This window comes from Priapulus caudatus, unplaced genomic scaffold, assembly GCF_000485595.1.
Source record: "Priapulus caudatus unplaced genomic scaffold, Priapulus_caudatus-5.0.1 Scaffold229, whole genome shotgun sequence".
Classification (NCBI taxonomy): Eukaryota; Metazoa; Priapulida; class Priapulimorpha; order Priapulimorphida; family Priapulidae; genus Priapulus; species Priapulus caudatus.
This window is the reverse complement of record NW_014577290.1, coordinates 162362-178317: the sequence shown is the minus strand read 5'-3', so window position 1 is coordinate 178317 and position 15956 is coordinate 162362. Positions and strand designations below refer to the sequence as shown.

The 15956-nt window shown below is 42.8% G+C and overlaps 4 protein-coding genes across 5 annotated transcripts in view; 1 reads left to right on the top strand and 3 right to left on the bottom strand.

Moving 5' to 3' along the window:
• Positions 1-7263, bottom strand: part of LOC106807715 (alpha-1,3-mannosyl-glycoprotein 4-beta-N-acetylglucosaminyltransferase C-like) — a gene marked incomplete at its 5' end in the record, with an annotated part of 31628 nt that extends 24365 nt beyond the window's left edge. Inside the window, 1 exon segment of the mRNA XM_014810149.1 lies at positions 7145-7263. Within this exon segment, the coding sequence (XP_014665635.1) occupies positions 7145-7263 (119 nt within the window).
• On the top strand, positions 1733-3821 carry LOC106807713. The gene is made up of 2 exons (XM_014810147.1): positions 1733-2814; positions 3094-3821. Exons 1-2 carry the CDS (start codon positions 1931-1933, stop codon positions 3596-3598), a joined length of 1389 nt encoding a protein of 462 aa, XP_014665633.1. The 5' UTR covers positions 1733-1930; the 3' UTR covers positions 3599-3821.
• LOC106807714 (testis-specific serine/threonine-protein kinase 4-like) lies at positions 3941-5743 on the bottom strand. Its single transcript, XM_014810148.1, has one exon. It carries the CDS (start codon positions 5029-5031, stop codon positions 4003-4005), a length of 1029 nt encoding a protein of 342 aa, XP_014665634.1. The 5' UTR covers positions 5032-5743; the 3' UTR covers positions 3941-4002.
• A 2771-nt stretch (positions 7264-10034) lies between the features above and the next one.
• On the bottom strand, positions 10035-15308 carry LOC106807716 (F-box only protein 30-like). Of its 2 annotated transcripts, none has more exons than XM_014810150.1 (3): positions 15253-15308; positions 11241-14248; positions 10035-10945 (listed from the first exon to the last, which is right to left on the bottom strand). In XM_014810150.1, exons 2-3 carry the CDS (start codon positions 14223-14225, stop codon positions 10733-10735), a joined length of 3198 nt encoding a protein of 1065 aa, XP_014665636.1. In that variant the 5' UTR covers positions 14226-14248; positions 15253-15308; the 3' UTR covers positions 10035-10732. The 2 variants fall into 2 exon arrangements, with proteins under 2 accessions (XP_014665636.1, XP_014665637.1); XM_014810151.1 differs by lacking the exon at positions 15253-15308 and adding an exon at positions 15049-15097.
• Between the last annotated feature and the right edge of the window lie 648 nt (positions 15309-15956).

Sequence of the window (15956 nt, the reverse complement as noted above, 5' to 3'; positions counted from 1 at the left end):
TCCGCGCTCAACAGTTCACGCGACGTCAGTGTAATGCGCGTGGAACTGTCGAGCGCGGACCCGTCTAATACAAAGATAACGGCTGCCTCGGAACATCTAGGTTTTTCATCTATATTTCTTTTCAATAACATCGTACTTCAATTCACGGGTGCCTTTCTGTTATAGAAACATTTATAAATATGATTGTGCTAATTTGGATATTGTGCAATGTTTGTGTTAATGCAGAAAGTAAAACGCACGACCGTTGACATTTTTCGCGTACTTCTCAATGGCGCGCCAAGGCAATGTTATGCCCCTTGCACTTTGACCTCAATATGGCGGCGGGACTTTCCGATCTGGCTTATTTCAAAACGTAGGCAAGTTAGTAGCGATGATGGCCGGGCACCGGCCAGCGCGGCGAATTATGTACGGAAGATAGCTGGCGCCGCCCTGGCGGATCTTTGTATCGTAGGCTGTGATTGGTTAATTTATGTAAGGAAGTATTTATGTCACTTCTCGCCTTGGTTGATTTAATGATGGTACATAAATGATTTAGTGACGGTACATAAATCGATTTAATGATGGTACATAATTCCATGTTTGTGATTGGCTGAGCACAAATAAGTTGCATCTGATTGGTTGATTTAATGACAGTACATAAATCGATTTAATGACGGTACATAAATCGATTTAATGACGGTACATAAATCGATTTAATGACGGTACATAAATATCATTTATGTCCCTTCTCGGCTGCCATAGACGAGGCTGTGCGACTGATTGTCTATACAGATGTCTGATTGTCTGATGTCTTCTAACCTAGCAAGACGCGTTTCGTGGAGCTAGCAAGGCGGTAACGTTTTTATATAACTTCACATAAATGTTTATACTATATGTTAATTCGGGTGGCACTCCGGCAGCCCATGTTTATACTATGTTAACTCGGGTTTCCCAGCAGCGGCCAGCGATGGTAGCAAATTATGAAAAATTGCTCTTAAAAGCTGCTTGTCCGGCGGACAAGCTACTGAACAGATCTACTTGTCCTCCGTGGAAATGGACAAGTACGGACAAACGGATAGCCCTTATTTCGAACACTGGGATGGTATCAGGAACCTTCTCGAGAAATGTTCGTTGGGATCGTTATGAAAGTTGCCACGAGATGGCGCGTACGTTTGAGTGTCTTAAGATTAAAGATGGAAGCTCCCATCGTACGAAGTATAGCAACAACTATTTGCAAGCCAGAATAGGTAAGCACTCATCTATTTACCTTCGCAATCCTACAGGCTGAAATAGAGAGCTGCCACCTGTAATTAATTAACGCAGGCAAAAACTACACCCTACTATCACCACCACATGCACAGGCAGTGGCCACTGGCAGTGGCATAAGTAAACACTGACAGTACAGAATGCCATAGAAATTATACGATTTAAGGAGCATAAACCTTCTTCAACCAAAATTAGCTTGGAATTTCATTGTGACATTTTAGCTTCATACATCCAGGCATGTATAGATTCTTCTAGGCAATTCCTGATCGAGTTCTGGTTATTCTGCTTTGTACTTTGGGTCCAGATTATCTGCAGCTATATCTTGCCTGCTAAATTTATGCTAGGTTTATATAGCGTGCTCTTCCGCGTATGGAAACAGGTTTTACTAGCCACGGTCTATTGCGTACTCGCTCTGTACCTCGCGACAATGGTCTGTTCGTAGCACTCACTTTTATAGGGTAAGCTAGCCGCTTCGCTTCATTTTGTTCTCATCTTGGGATCACGCTATACTCATTGTTTTCCAGGCTGTTGTGCCAGTAACATTTGTGCCTACGTTTTTACATGCAATATGTTAAGTGCTATATGTGCCTTTGGAGTGCAGTTTTCGCATCTTTATGTTATAATGATCTATAATGATGTAAAGCATCTATAACGAAACAATAAGTGAATAGTTGTGTTTTCTCAGATGACACTATTAGTAAGGATGTTAGCCATGCGACGGGCGAAACGATTACTGCTAGCTGGAATTGTATGTTTCGTTATCGTCTACGCGTGGCGGGCCAGTGGCAAACGTAAGGTAGTGCGATGGAGAGGGCTGGCGTTCAATCAACAAGAGATGGTGGATGCCGACATGGTGATCTGCGATTCGAATGATGCGAAACAGCCACGCGTGCGAGACCAGCAAAAATGGCAAGATGTGAAAGGGCGCGACACCATTGTGTTTTCCGCCTACTACGAAAAGTCTCATTTCGTGCGCATCGTCGCTAATTCGCGACGGGATGACTCGCGGCCGCTGCTGTGCGTTATGTGGTTTGAGACAGCCGGAAGCTCATGGGCGATCAGAGAGGGAGTCGTCACAGTTCTTGCGCAAGCCGACGAAATTCCATTCCACCACGAACGACCGTGGACATCGTTCTACTATATATGTCCATTGCCTCTGACTCCCGACATTCCCTACGCAATATCGCTAGCAGCGACGTCCTGCGACACAGCCCCGGGAAACGTTCTCGCTGTTCTGAACACGCCGGATGTCTGGCGGCGAACGAAAGTGATGTTTGGTTTATGTTTTCCGATGATCATGAACGACTTCTCTGACATCGTCCCTTTGGTAGAGACTCTCGAGATGCACCGAATTCTAGGCGTCGAGAAGGTGGTTGTATATAATGTGAGCATGGGAAAAGCAGCAGAGAGCCTAATTCGAGAGTACCAGACCGAAGGCTTTGTGGATGTAGTGCAGTGGAATATAATGGACAAGCTTACCACATGGACTCACCCGGGTACTCCACGCGATTCGCGTCTCCAGATTCATTACGCGGGCCAGGTGTCATGCATGAATGATTGCTTGCACAGGTATATCATTATCGGATCATTCTACATATTAATATGCAGGGGATATAACGAACAGTATCTTTCAACTTCTTTAACGAACTATATGCTAGTTTATTGGCGGTCACATTGCTAATCATAATTGGTTAAAATAATGTTATTATTAATTCATCTTATACAGTTTCGTTCTATGACGTGTTATAATAGATACGCATGCCGTTCCTTGCGTGAAATTGATGATGAAATGAAAACCTGAACTAAGCGCAAATAGTAACTATCGTCACGCCAATATGAATGTTTCAGGTACCGCCATGATTTCCGGTACACGGCACTGTACGATATGGATGAGATTATCGTGCCCAACCATCAAGCGACGTGGAACGAAATGCTTGCATTATTTCCGAAAGACTATATTGGTGCATATCTCTTCCGTAATTCCTTCTTCGGACGCGTTGATACGCGCGTGACGTCAATGGATGGTGATTACTGCCCGCTAGTGAAAAGTGATATGCAATTTACAAATAACCTTGCAAGGTCGGTGAAATTCTTTCCGCCGTATAGGCGCACCAAATCTATCGTCGACCCACAGGTTGTCACTAAAGTTGGAATTCACTTTGCACGCGATTATGTACTGGGCTTTACCGATTACGTTGTACCAGTTGAGATCGCATACTTGCATCATTATAATAGCAAAAACTTTAAGCCAAGGGAATCCGTGTCAGACAACACACTCTTAAAACACAAAAATGAACTTCTACGAGCTGTATATGACAAATTAAGATGTTGGAAGTCAAAATACGATAAATAGTTGCTGATATAGTCGGATGTAGGTAAATATACAACTTCAAATTTGTACTTATCATTGTATCCATAGACTGTTATATTATATATACATGCGTGCATGAATATAACTGAAATCTGGTATACATTGTTAATCATACAACAGAAAAATATGTTTAGTTAGAATATACTGGAATTCTGTAATATATGTAAATATAGACGCCCTGTTATAATAAATGCATTTAAGATTATTCATTGTATAATTAAATGTTAAAATGAAAATTGACTAACCCTCTTGATCATCCTGTTTCTATAACGTTTATATGGAACAGGGCATAATAAATTCATCGCTTATTAATAGCTATATACCTTATCAACACCATTTCACCAGAGCATCGCACGAGACAGTGAAAATAAAAATTGCAAAGTATTTTAGAGTATCACATGAGGTCTAGGTGGAGTATAGCTAGCTTCGTGCGTCGATAGTGCTTTGATGCTCTCGCGAATCATGATGTTTTCAGGTCGGACTCTCTTGTACCAATCATCCTGCCGAATAGTATTGAGGGTGGCACGCTCTCTCGCATTGCACAAGACGATAGTTATTAGGTTTCTACAATCTCCAGGAACCGTCGGCTCGGACGGGAAGAATATTTTCCCTTGTACTTGTTTGACCAAAGTCTTATGATTCGAGTCATCAAATGGCAGGCGACCAAAGACCATCGTAAAGAGGACGATGCCCGCACTCCAAATGTCCGCTCTCTGCGGGTCATACGGGATTCCACACAAAATTTCTGGTGGAGCGTACGCGTAACTGCCGCAGTATGTCTCACTGAGCACAGTGGCAACATCCGCACTAGACTTCACGTCGTAGCGCGCGAACCCATAATCGGTTATCTTCAATGTATTGCGTTTGTCGAGGAGCAGGTTCTCGCATTTGAGATCACGGTGGACGATACCTTTGCTGTGTAGATACACCAAACCGTCTATTAGCTGATGAAACCAGAAGCCCGCTTGCCGTTCTGCAATGTACTTTTCGGTCTTGATTACGTCTAGAAGGTCTCCATTGTCGCATACTTCCATTATCATGTACACACGGTTAGTGGTCTCAATTGACTGCAAGAACGTCACCAAGCACCTGTGTTTGAGCAGCTTTATTACCTCGATTTCACGTGGAAGAAACTTGTCAATGAAGTCCGATGGAGATTTTCTCTTACTGATGACCTTGATGGCGACTCTCGTTTTGTGCCGTGACGAGTAGGCTTCTTTTACCGTAGCATACGATCCGTGACCAAGTGTCTTGCCGAGAGTATAGCCATGGGCTTCTAACACAGTCATCTGCTTGGCGCGGATAGTTTCATTAGGACCCGGAGAAGTTGCTTGAGATATCTCAGGTTCTGCATGTTGCTGTTCGTTCTCATTAACCGCTTGCTTATTCTCGTGCGTCTTGAAGCCACTAAACATTTTACCAGTTGTTCTATGCAATGCCGCTAATTTATATCTGTCATTTTATATCTGCAAATCGGTGCACAAGACCGGTATTGCGCTATATCCACGGCATACTTGAGACAGCAGAGTTAAAAATTACTTGCCAATTTAATTCTCGTAATTCCAGCAAATCATAAAACAGAAGCCACGCCTCCAAGTGAAACTGATATCATACAGCGCGAGTTGTGATGGCAACCGTAGTCACCCGCATGACGTCAGCGGGCATTGTCGAATTCTTACACTACCCGCGTTAACCGCGTTGTCGCAACGTTAACCTTGAAACTTTTTGATCGTAAAAATAAAAATTAAATCGTAAACATTTTACTAACAAACGAAAAGAGTAACACTGATGTAGGTACAAACATGCAATTTTTTATTCAACTACACATTTTGAATTGCCGTGGTAACACTCCATCCGTGTAGGATATAACCTCTATTTAAATATCCTTGGGTGCTGTAAAAATTTGAGCAAGCGCACATAAATTACATATATCGATTCCTACACATTTTACTTGAATATATTACGTAAAGAGCAAATTACTGCGAAAGACTGCGACATCAGTACCTCAAGTTGCAGGAAATCAATGTGTGTTCGTATATATGGACATTCATGTGTAGATCGCGGGTACTGACAAATATAACATTTAAAGACTATAGAAAAATAGAGGCTACCATCAAGCCAGAGAATACTAACGACCCGAATATCGTGACCGTACGTCGAGCGGTTAAGATTTGTGCCCAACTGTTGACGGACGGACGGACGACCGGACGGACGGACGATCATGCGATTCTACAAGCTGCATCTGACTACGTCAGATGAGCTAAAAATAATGCGTTTTTAATGTATTTACCACGATTTACGTATAGAAACTATATGTTATTTTTATTTACTCCGTATTTTTCCTTGGAGTTTTCATCGTCTTTCAATGCCTTTTGGTAGATTTTTCTGCGTTTTCTGCGTGATTATTATTTTGCGCAGGCACTCATTCTAGAAATCCTCCAACATTTTTACTTCTTCCTTAAGTCCATGTTTCACTGTTATTTAGGAAGGAATGTAAAACTGTGCATTCGTATAATTTCTCTTAATTGCTTCCATAGTATGATTTCCATAATTTTGCTCTTCTGCCCATGATAATATTTCCCTCGTCATCAGGGGCGGCTCCAGAGGGTTTGGGTGACCAGTTTCTATATGTTCTTCTGCAGCTAGGGGGCATGCCCTACCGGGAATTTTTTTTTAATTAGGCTATATTTGGTGCATTCTGGTGAATTTTGAGGCCTGTGACCGGTTTCTGGAAACCGGTGCAAACCGGCCTAAATCCGCGCCTGATCATGAACCTACATTTTTCAGTTCGGACTCTTATCATATCGTTATAACCGCCTATATCATTAATTAAATCCCCTAGGTATGAATATTTGGTGCATTTTTTGATTACTTGGTTGCCTATTAATATCTCCTTCTCTATCCTTTCTTTGTTTGTGAATTTTAAAACCATTGTATTTGTTTTGTTCATATTAAATTCTAATCTTTTTGATTCAGCTAATCTGGAGCATGACTGAGCGATTTTTGTTATTGTTTTATAATCTCCAATTCCTAGAATATCGTCCATATATAATCATTGTCATCTTCTAAAACTACAGACCATCCACTGACCGCTGTAGAGACGTGCGCCGGGCCTCAAATTTGGCACGTCTCCACTGCGGACAGCGCTTCATACTTGAACATCCCTGCGGTCGCGTGCGCATATCCCGCGAAACTGCGCGTCTCATCCGCGTGCAGCGCTTAGGATCAACAGCAAAGCTGTGCCACGCAATCTTGTATCATGTCTCACTGGTTACAATACAGCAGGTGTAAGATAGGTATAACGTGAGAGTATAAATAAAAAAGAATCGTGAACTTGCTAACAAATGAGTGCTGTGAGGGTCAAAGTAGCACTATATAGGCTTTCAAGTCAACCCCCTCTTGACGCCGTGTTTCCATCAGTATAGATGCACATGTACGCGTGCACACAAGCACACATATGCACTCGTGCATGAAGCAACATACGCATACGTGCACAGACATATGGGCATACACATTACACTTGCTCACCTGCTCATTTTCTTCAGATACTAGGTATGAGTGCGACGGTGTCTTGTTCGGTACAGCAGCAATCGCTGTATTTGTAACTGCACTATTCCATGCTCTTGTGTGTGCTGCCTTCTCACACCCTGTTGGCAGAAACAGGAAACCCTTACATACAGTTATGACATTCACTTGTTAGAGAACAGATAAGTGTGGCTGATAGGGTCTAGTTTCCCCAGGGTACTGCCGGAACGTACCCTGGGTACCGGAACGTACCCTGGTACTAAATACTACTATCGAATATGCCGGACCGTACCTCGCCTACTCCCTAACCCTAACTTTAACCCTAACTAGGGGTGAGTATTGCGACCAAAAACCGTATTGCAATATATTGCAATACGACAAAACCGTATTGCAATATTTTCCAATACGTATTGGGAAGTGTATGTGTACGATAACGTGACACACATTTATATTTATTGTATTCATTGTCTTATGATTCCATTTCATTTTAACTATCATGTTACAATTACGTACATCTTCGGTGTGAATTCGGATACGGAACACTCGAGACTGCACACTTCCTGCCCTGCCATCCATATTTTCAACGAATCCTAGCAGTATCTTAATGGCATACAATGATCTATAACCGATACCCACGAAGTTACGAACCATATATTACCGCTATATTACGAGCATAAAAGCAGCAGTGCGCGACCGAATTCTAATTAACACCAAGTGACATGTAAAAAATTACACAATGGAATTACAGCATCGTGTAAGCTATAGTAGGTTTAATTATACGAAATGCTATCTGGAACTCGGTCCTGTTATGAACTGTTGTGTATGGCGGGTACCGACAGTCGCGGCAACGCCGTATGCAGATCTGCACTGCTACGTAAGGAGTACTATTGTAATGGAATCTCTCTCCATAGAATCTCGATTGTAATGGAAGCTCGTACTCTTATGACACTCAAGTAACACCAGTCCAATACAGTGTTTTAATAAATGGCTTAATAAATTCATTTCAATGAGTTTCTGGTCTGATCTTCCGTAAAATGTTTATGCACGATAATTCGTTAAAAAGGAAAAAGCAGTTAACAACAATAAATTAAATAAACAGACTAATGGGCATGTATATAGGTATCAGTACATTACATATCGTGTGTAAATACAATTATTTCCTGATCCCGATTTCGACACACATTACGATCATTGCATAATGACCACATATATGTAAAGAACATATATTAAATAAAATCAGTTGTTAAACATCACAGCCGAAAGCTAGACTATTGTGCAAAATATCCCGACAGTCTAAGTACACGCACATTTAGCACAGAAATGACTCAATATTTCAATGTTTCAATAAAAAAATTAAATAATAGACTCTAATAAGTGTCACAGCTGTAATTAACGATTTAAACGATATCTGAATAGTTTCCCCAACAATTCATTAAGCTACAGGAAATAAAAGGTACAGCATAAAGAAATGTTTACTGCTGGTGTCTGCGTGGGCCCTCCCTATGGCACATACATCCACTCCGACAAACTGTTTTTGTCTCAGTGAAAACTGAATTTTGTACGAGCCCTATGAACTACTGTGCAGGAATTTCTTCTACTTGTAAGTGATACTAGAGCTGGAGAAGCATTCAGTTACGTAGCAGTTGCGGAATTCTCCTAAAATCACAGATCCATAATTTAGACATAACATCGATGTTTAAGTTTTAGAACAGTTCACAACACAATAGTAACAGCACTTACACACGAGACATGCCCACAACACGCACGTGCACGCACGCACGCACACACATACAACACACACGTGCAGGCACGCACGCACGCAAACATGCACAAATACGACACACACGTGTACACACGCACAGACATACACCATATACGTGCTCGATGGCACACACGCGCACTCACGCACGTACGCACACACACACACGCATGCACGCGCACGCACGCATGCATACACATACAACATACACGTGTTCTCGTTGACACACACACATACACACACACACACGCGCGCACGCGCACGCGCGCGCACAGACATACAACACACACGCGCAGGCACGCACGCATGCACGTATGCACGTACACACACATAGTACGAGTGACGCTACGGGTTGACTGAGTGACAAATTACCGCATTAAAGAGAGAACAGTAGCTAATCTTTAAACCTGTACATGCATCGCTCAGAATTGTATCACATGCATGTAATCAAGAGCGTATTAAGAAGGAGAGCGTACAACGGTGAAATGCTGAAACAATGCTGCAGTATTAGTCGAATTAATAAACTTTGCCCGTTTTATTTTGACAATTCTTTGTGGTTAGCTGTCCTACCTTGCTAATATAAAACAAACCGCTTGTCCCTACGATGCCTCTACGCTGAGGTAATGAGCGGTGAAAATCTGGTATTTTCGCCGAAAACCGACTGGAGATACGTAGTGGCTGCGACTGTCTCTCGTTCTGGCGATAGCTTCGGGAAACCTCGAGTGTTTCCGTCATTCATTGACAATGAAATTTATTTTCCTTCTACTATCTTTTCTCGCATTTCCAGTCATTGACGCAGCCATTACTCCACAAAAACGTCGTTATTTATCGCCATGGTGATCACCCGCCCCTTACGCTGGATGTAGCAACGCTGTAGTAATAACGTATCGAGTCAGCGCTACACAGTGGCGACCGGAAGCAACATACAGTCAACAAAACGAGAGACAGTCGCAGTAAAAACTGATCTCCAGCATTTCCAGATTTTCACCGCTCATTATCTCAGCGTAGAGGCATCGTAGGGACATGCGGTTTGTTTTATATTAACAAGGTAGGACAGCTGATCAATAATTCTGCAAAGAATCGTCAAAATAATACGGGGAAAGTTTATTAATTCGACTAATACTGCAACATGGTTTCAGCATTTCACCGTTGTACGCTCTCCCTCTTTATACGCTCTTGATGTAATGCATGCATGCATCACTCACTAAATCCAAAACGCACAGCCTCCTTTCAGCATAACATTTCGTGTACTGACTTAATTAAATAAACAGAATGCGAACTATGCCTATGGCCTTTTATGAAATTAAATGACTTTTCATAATGCATCATGGACATCTTACCGCTCAAATACTACAATGCTCGCACCTTGCTAGAATGCATGGGCGACTCTCTCTGTGATAACAGATTTTATGAAGCAATCTGACTGCAGCCACAGAATTGAATGCATGCATTTCGGTGGTGTGTCCGTAAACTGCTAATGATGAGATCATGGCTGCAGACATACAAATTTTACCATGCAGTTGCTTAACAAAAACTCAAAATGTCACAGCAGTACCATGGGTTTAGAAAACTGAAAGCGACCAAAATTACATTATGCATGGGCACATGGTTTAAAGATGGCTGTACAGAGAGATCACTGTATATATATAATTATATAAACTTTCAAGAAACAGCTGTTTAGTACATTAGTAAATGAACTAAACTACACTTGAATTACAACGAACTACTTGGCTGTTTCAGTCCCTACTCACAATAAAGAGTGTCACAATAATGTTATACCAGCTGAATTTAGAGTTCGACAAATGATGAACAGCATGAACTTAAGTACTAGTCTATAAAGCTGCCTTGTCTAGCTGTAGTGCGAGAAGGTCCCCTCGACGTGTCTGTGCCATTTTGATGCTTTTCTGCTCAGCTGGATAGCAGAAGGGCTCAGTTCTCCGAATGGTCTCATAGAATGGACAGGTCTTCATGTGCAAGTCCATACCTGTGTTGTCAACGAAGCCCCATTGGGTGATGGGAGAAAATGCCGTGCTAAAGAACCATCTCTGTAGAAACACAATCCATCATATCAGGGCAATAATCACTCAAACACAGTCATAACGGTAGAAAATCACACAAATTCGTAATGGAATTGATGCTATAAACATGAAAAACTCACTGCACATAAACACAGAAATGTTCATAAAAATTTAAATTTTTAATTGTCAGATTATAAAAACATATTATTGATGCCTTATAATTATTGCCACATTGTAATTGCATGGTGGTCATTGTAAAAAGCTAAGGTACACTTTCAACGACGTGATACAGTAGCCAACCTTAACACGGCATCACAGTTACCTTGTAAGCGACCTGCCAGGTGTAGTTGGTGCCATACTTCCGTCGCTCCCATTCCAAAACTACGATACCCTTTTCGTCCAGAAGAGAGCAGCACACGTCCCTCAGCAGCTGGCTAGCCAGAGCCAGGTTGCAAAGGCTGAAGCCATCAAGAAACCGACTAATGTGACGGAGCAGTTCAAATGGCAGCGACGACAACGCATCAATCGGACTGATATCATACACGCACACCACTTCCTCTGGTATCACCGGGTAGGCAAGCGCGGCTTTCACGGGCGAGGGCGAGCGCTTTCGAGGCGGGCTCGGCGATTTCTTCAGCCTCCCCATCAGCTGGTTCACAGTGTGCACGACTGGCTTCCATCCAAAACTTTCGATGACGTCGTTGTGGACAACTTCGGCACCTGGCACGCACGGGTACATGCGGCGCACGGAGTGCATACAGCCATAGCAGGAGAGCGGGCAGCGCTGCTCCAGCCAGCCGTTCAGGCCACCGTGAATGTCGCTGTGCACGTTCTTGTAGTGCCAGCTGTACTCATCCCGCCGGAACGACTGAGCACACATGAACGTGTACATCGCTTTCGGCTTCGACTGATAACGCGTGATGAATTCCATTGTCAGGTCCAGGCCCAGTGTTCGTTTTGTCATTAAAGGTACACCACATGAGGGAGGGGGCGGTGGTGCCGGAGGTGGTGGTGGTGGTGGAGGAGGAGGAGGTGGAGGTGGTGGAGCTGCACTTTTTAATGGGAAAATGAGGTGCTGGGCCTGCAGTTCACCATGCGATTGAACATGATAGCAACTAGGCTGCTCGGTGGTATTCTGCACATCAGATAAAACGTTCTCAGGAACAGTGAGAGGTGAGTATCTATCACAATGATCAGTACTAGACACTTGATTTGCAGAAACATGATATGTGTATGAAGTGGACTGAGCATCATTCGTTGTGTTGGCCTGATTTACAGGGATATCTTTAGCTTGTGGATTGACACTCTCAATGGCACCGCTAGCTTTACAAGGAATATAGCTGTCACATATTGCCTGACCTGAAACAGCAGCATCACCTGACATGCGTAAGGCACTTCGATCATTCACAGTTGCTGTTGTCAGAGCACTTCGCAAATCCATTATACCTAACATTGATGATATGTATTCAACATTTTTATCAGTATCGTTACAAACCCAGCTGCCATTATTGCCTGAAGATTGTGAATTACTTTGGTCCCACAAACAACTAGAGATGGAAATTTCATTCTTTAACAAAACCCTTTCCTCACAATTTTTAACCAGTGTAGTATTAGCATCCAGCTGATCAGTGGAAATTGCTACTGCTGTACTAGGTAAGGTCGAAATTTTACTGAGCTGTTGACTTGCTGCACATTCACTTGATTTGCCACCACCATTCTCTTGTGTATCTGGCTCTTCGCTCAGCTCTTCTTCACTTTGGGTCATTTCTATATTTTCAAGTTCTAGGCAATTACCGTTGTTTACAGTCTCATTATTAATCTCCTGCTCACCTTGTTGCTGGTGCAATCCCCCAAAGGAAGCCTTAAAACATGGACTTCTCTCTTTCGCAGAGCATGACACTTCAACACCTCCAACTATTTCAATGTGCTGGGGTGTAGAAAGTGTATTCCCCAGTGTTTGCTTAATCTCTTGCAACTCTTTCTTCAGTTCTTCACGTATCATCAATGAGGCAGTAAAGCATGGACTCCTCACTTTTGGAACAACAGCTGATTCCAGATCTAACCCTGTCACTGGATCTATGATTGGTGCATGTGTGACCTCTATGCCAGTGACAGGGTCGATCGGCTTATGTGTGTCATTGACTCTCACTTTGATAGCAGTTTTTAAAGCCTCCATTGTTGGCAGAACACTGTGCACTGCTGCATGGCTGTCTAATGTCGTTCCATTATCATTGCCTACCTTAGTGCTGTTGCCATTGTCATCTAAAAATGTAGTCCTGTGACTTTGTCCATTTGTTTTTATAACTTCTGAGTCAGCTGGACTGCTATCATTGTTCTGTGCATGTCCATTGCAAATATGATCAACTATCTGTGACACCTGGGCAATAATAGATTGACAAGCACCCTTCATTCTGTCAGCATTCGCAGCACCATCCACCAAATCTTGTCTGTTTTCATCGACCATTTGGCAATCATCCAAATACTCATTCATCGCGTTTCCTGAACTCGCAGGTGCGTCATAAACGATGTATTCACCCCTTGCAAGTGCGTCGAGGTTCAGCATACCCTTACGCTTCAAGGCTGAAGCCGGGTCCTCTGTGCTGTCTCCTGCCTTAGTGCTACTGTACTCAAGCATGTTCAATGCTGCATCCAAATGCTGCGATGTTTGGTCAGCTGCCTTGACTAGCTGGCCACAGACACTACTTGAAAGGCCGGGAGGCGCCTGACGTGACCCCCACGGCGTGTCCATCTCATCGTCGGACGTTGTTCTCGCAGTGGAGGTGTCGTCAGCAGCGTCGGAGTCTAGAGAAACAGTCCGGTGCTGCAGCATCGGCATGGCTGGGAAGCGACGAGTCAGATTGTTCCTGAGCACACGCTTTGTTTTAGCGTTGACCTTCATTGACGTGTTCAGCATCCGCTGATCTCTCATAGCCAACTCGACGTCTAACTGTCCAACTCGTGCGTAAGGGTTCTTATGCTGCAAGTTTCCATTCTTATGTCTCTCCTGAGTGAACACAGGCCATCGATTCCACTCCATCGTGCAGTAAACGACACTAGCCGGACACCTCTGTAGGTGAGAGCCAAGCTTGGAGCGGGGTAGCACCCACGTGCAACCATTCACAGCATTGATGCATGGCACTCGCTCGTCTGGACATAAAAGGAAGTGCTCGTCTTTTTTGCAGGCATGAAACCTGGCACCACATTCCTGATCACAGTTCACTATAACACAGCTAATGTTCTCCTCTGGCCTTTTGTTACAACGGGATACCTTGTAGCAGGTTGCACAGTGCAAATGCTCTACAACCATGATGGCAGCAATGAAGTGGTTCCCTAGGGAGAAAACAAGATATTTTTATGTACACATGCTCGCATAGACAGCTCACATAAAGCACACATATATGCTAACTGATTTTAGGGGATGTGATGTATGATGCCGACCACAAGATACTATGGTGAAAAACTCTTCAATTTGTGCATCTATGTGTCAACTTATTGTGTAAAGAAAGTCATAATCATTAAAAATAAAAATAAAAAATAAAAACATGCAGACAAATTAGGTCTCACCTATTAGCAGAAAAATTACTAATAGTTTATGCTGATATATGTTATAATACAGCTAATGAACAGCAAAGTTATGCCATTTATACATAGGTAACAAAGTGTAGACTTGTAAAGATCAGGGTGCCAGTCGATAAAATCTCGTGAAAGATGAGAATCACATACTATTGATGTTGACATAATATGTAAACAAACCCAGTTTAAAATGCAGATCGGTGTATATATGGGAGAAAATAATGTGTGATTGTGCTAAGACATGTTAGCCTTACTGTGTACATTTGCTGTTATGCAAGGAGTACCGGTAAGTATCAGGGCAGGTAAGAAAACATGACAACACAGTCAACAGCTGAGAAAACATGAGAAATCGTTACTACGCTCAGCATTATTTGTACTCGATTATCTGAGCCAGATCGCTACTTTCGACCAATCTTCAGGCAATGCAAGTTTCCTCCTCGTTACAATCCGAGTGTTTAGTTCAGTGTTCCCTTTGCTTTTCAGGCTCAGGCCTGCCTAACCCGACCAGGCTGTGTGACTAACGTCAATACACCGGATGTCTATATCGGTATTCTAACCCTAGAGCTCTATCGTTTCTTGGAGCTAAGGGCAAGGCCTGCCCTACCACTCGCACTGCCACTGGGATTGCACATTCAGAAATGGATTTTTGACATATTATATTGCGTCATATAGCATTATATTATATTGAAAATCAATTTCGATGTAAATATATTATGGAAATTAAATCTAACTACATAACAAAATCATGAGAAGCAGCTTACCTCAGTGGATGTTCCTAGTACAAAAACTGCTAACTCTCATTACTCCACTAGCCTAATCCCAGCTGTTCTGGTGTTAAAGATTTTTTAGAATTAGAGGTCACAGCGCCACCTACTATCGGCAGCTGGTGTGAACACTGATCTCTATAATATAATCTATTATATATCTATATATTATAGAGATCAGTGGGTGTGAACCATAGCCTGTGTGAATACACACACATATATATAATTAGTTATATATTACTGCATACTGTGCATACATACTTACATACTACATGCATACTTACATGCAGTGGCACGTAAACATTCTTTATTTGTTATTAATAATTTGTTATTGCATATAATTCAATGCAAGTACATATTATAGTGAATGCATTCGTGTGATAGCAAAAAATGCTGATGGATGCTAAACGCTGTTAAATTACTATAAGATGTGCTACATCAGTAGGCCTACTTTGTTCATCCACACCTGGTAATTATACTATACACCTATACACGTATACTATACACGTATACTATATACATTATTTTTAAAATTAGACCCCCTCAGATGCGTTTTCTGCGCGAGCAAGGGGGGGGGGTCGGGCCCCCCCGCACCCCCCCGTCACACGCCCCTGCTCGGGCGCGAAGCGACCAGGCGAGGGAGCCAAGCGACCGAGCGGGGGGAGGGTGTGGGGGGGGGTGGTCACCGTTTCAGCCTCTTC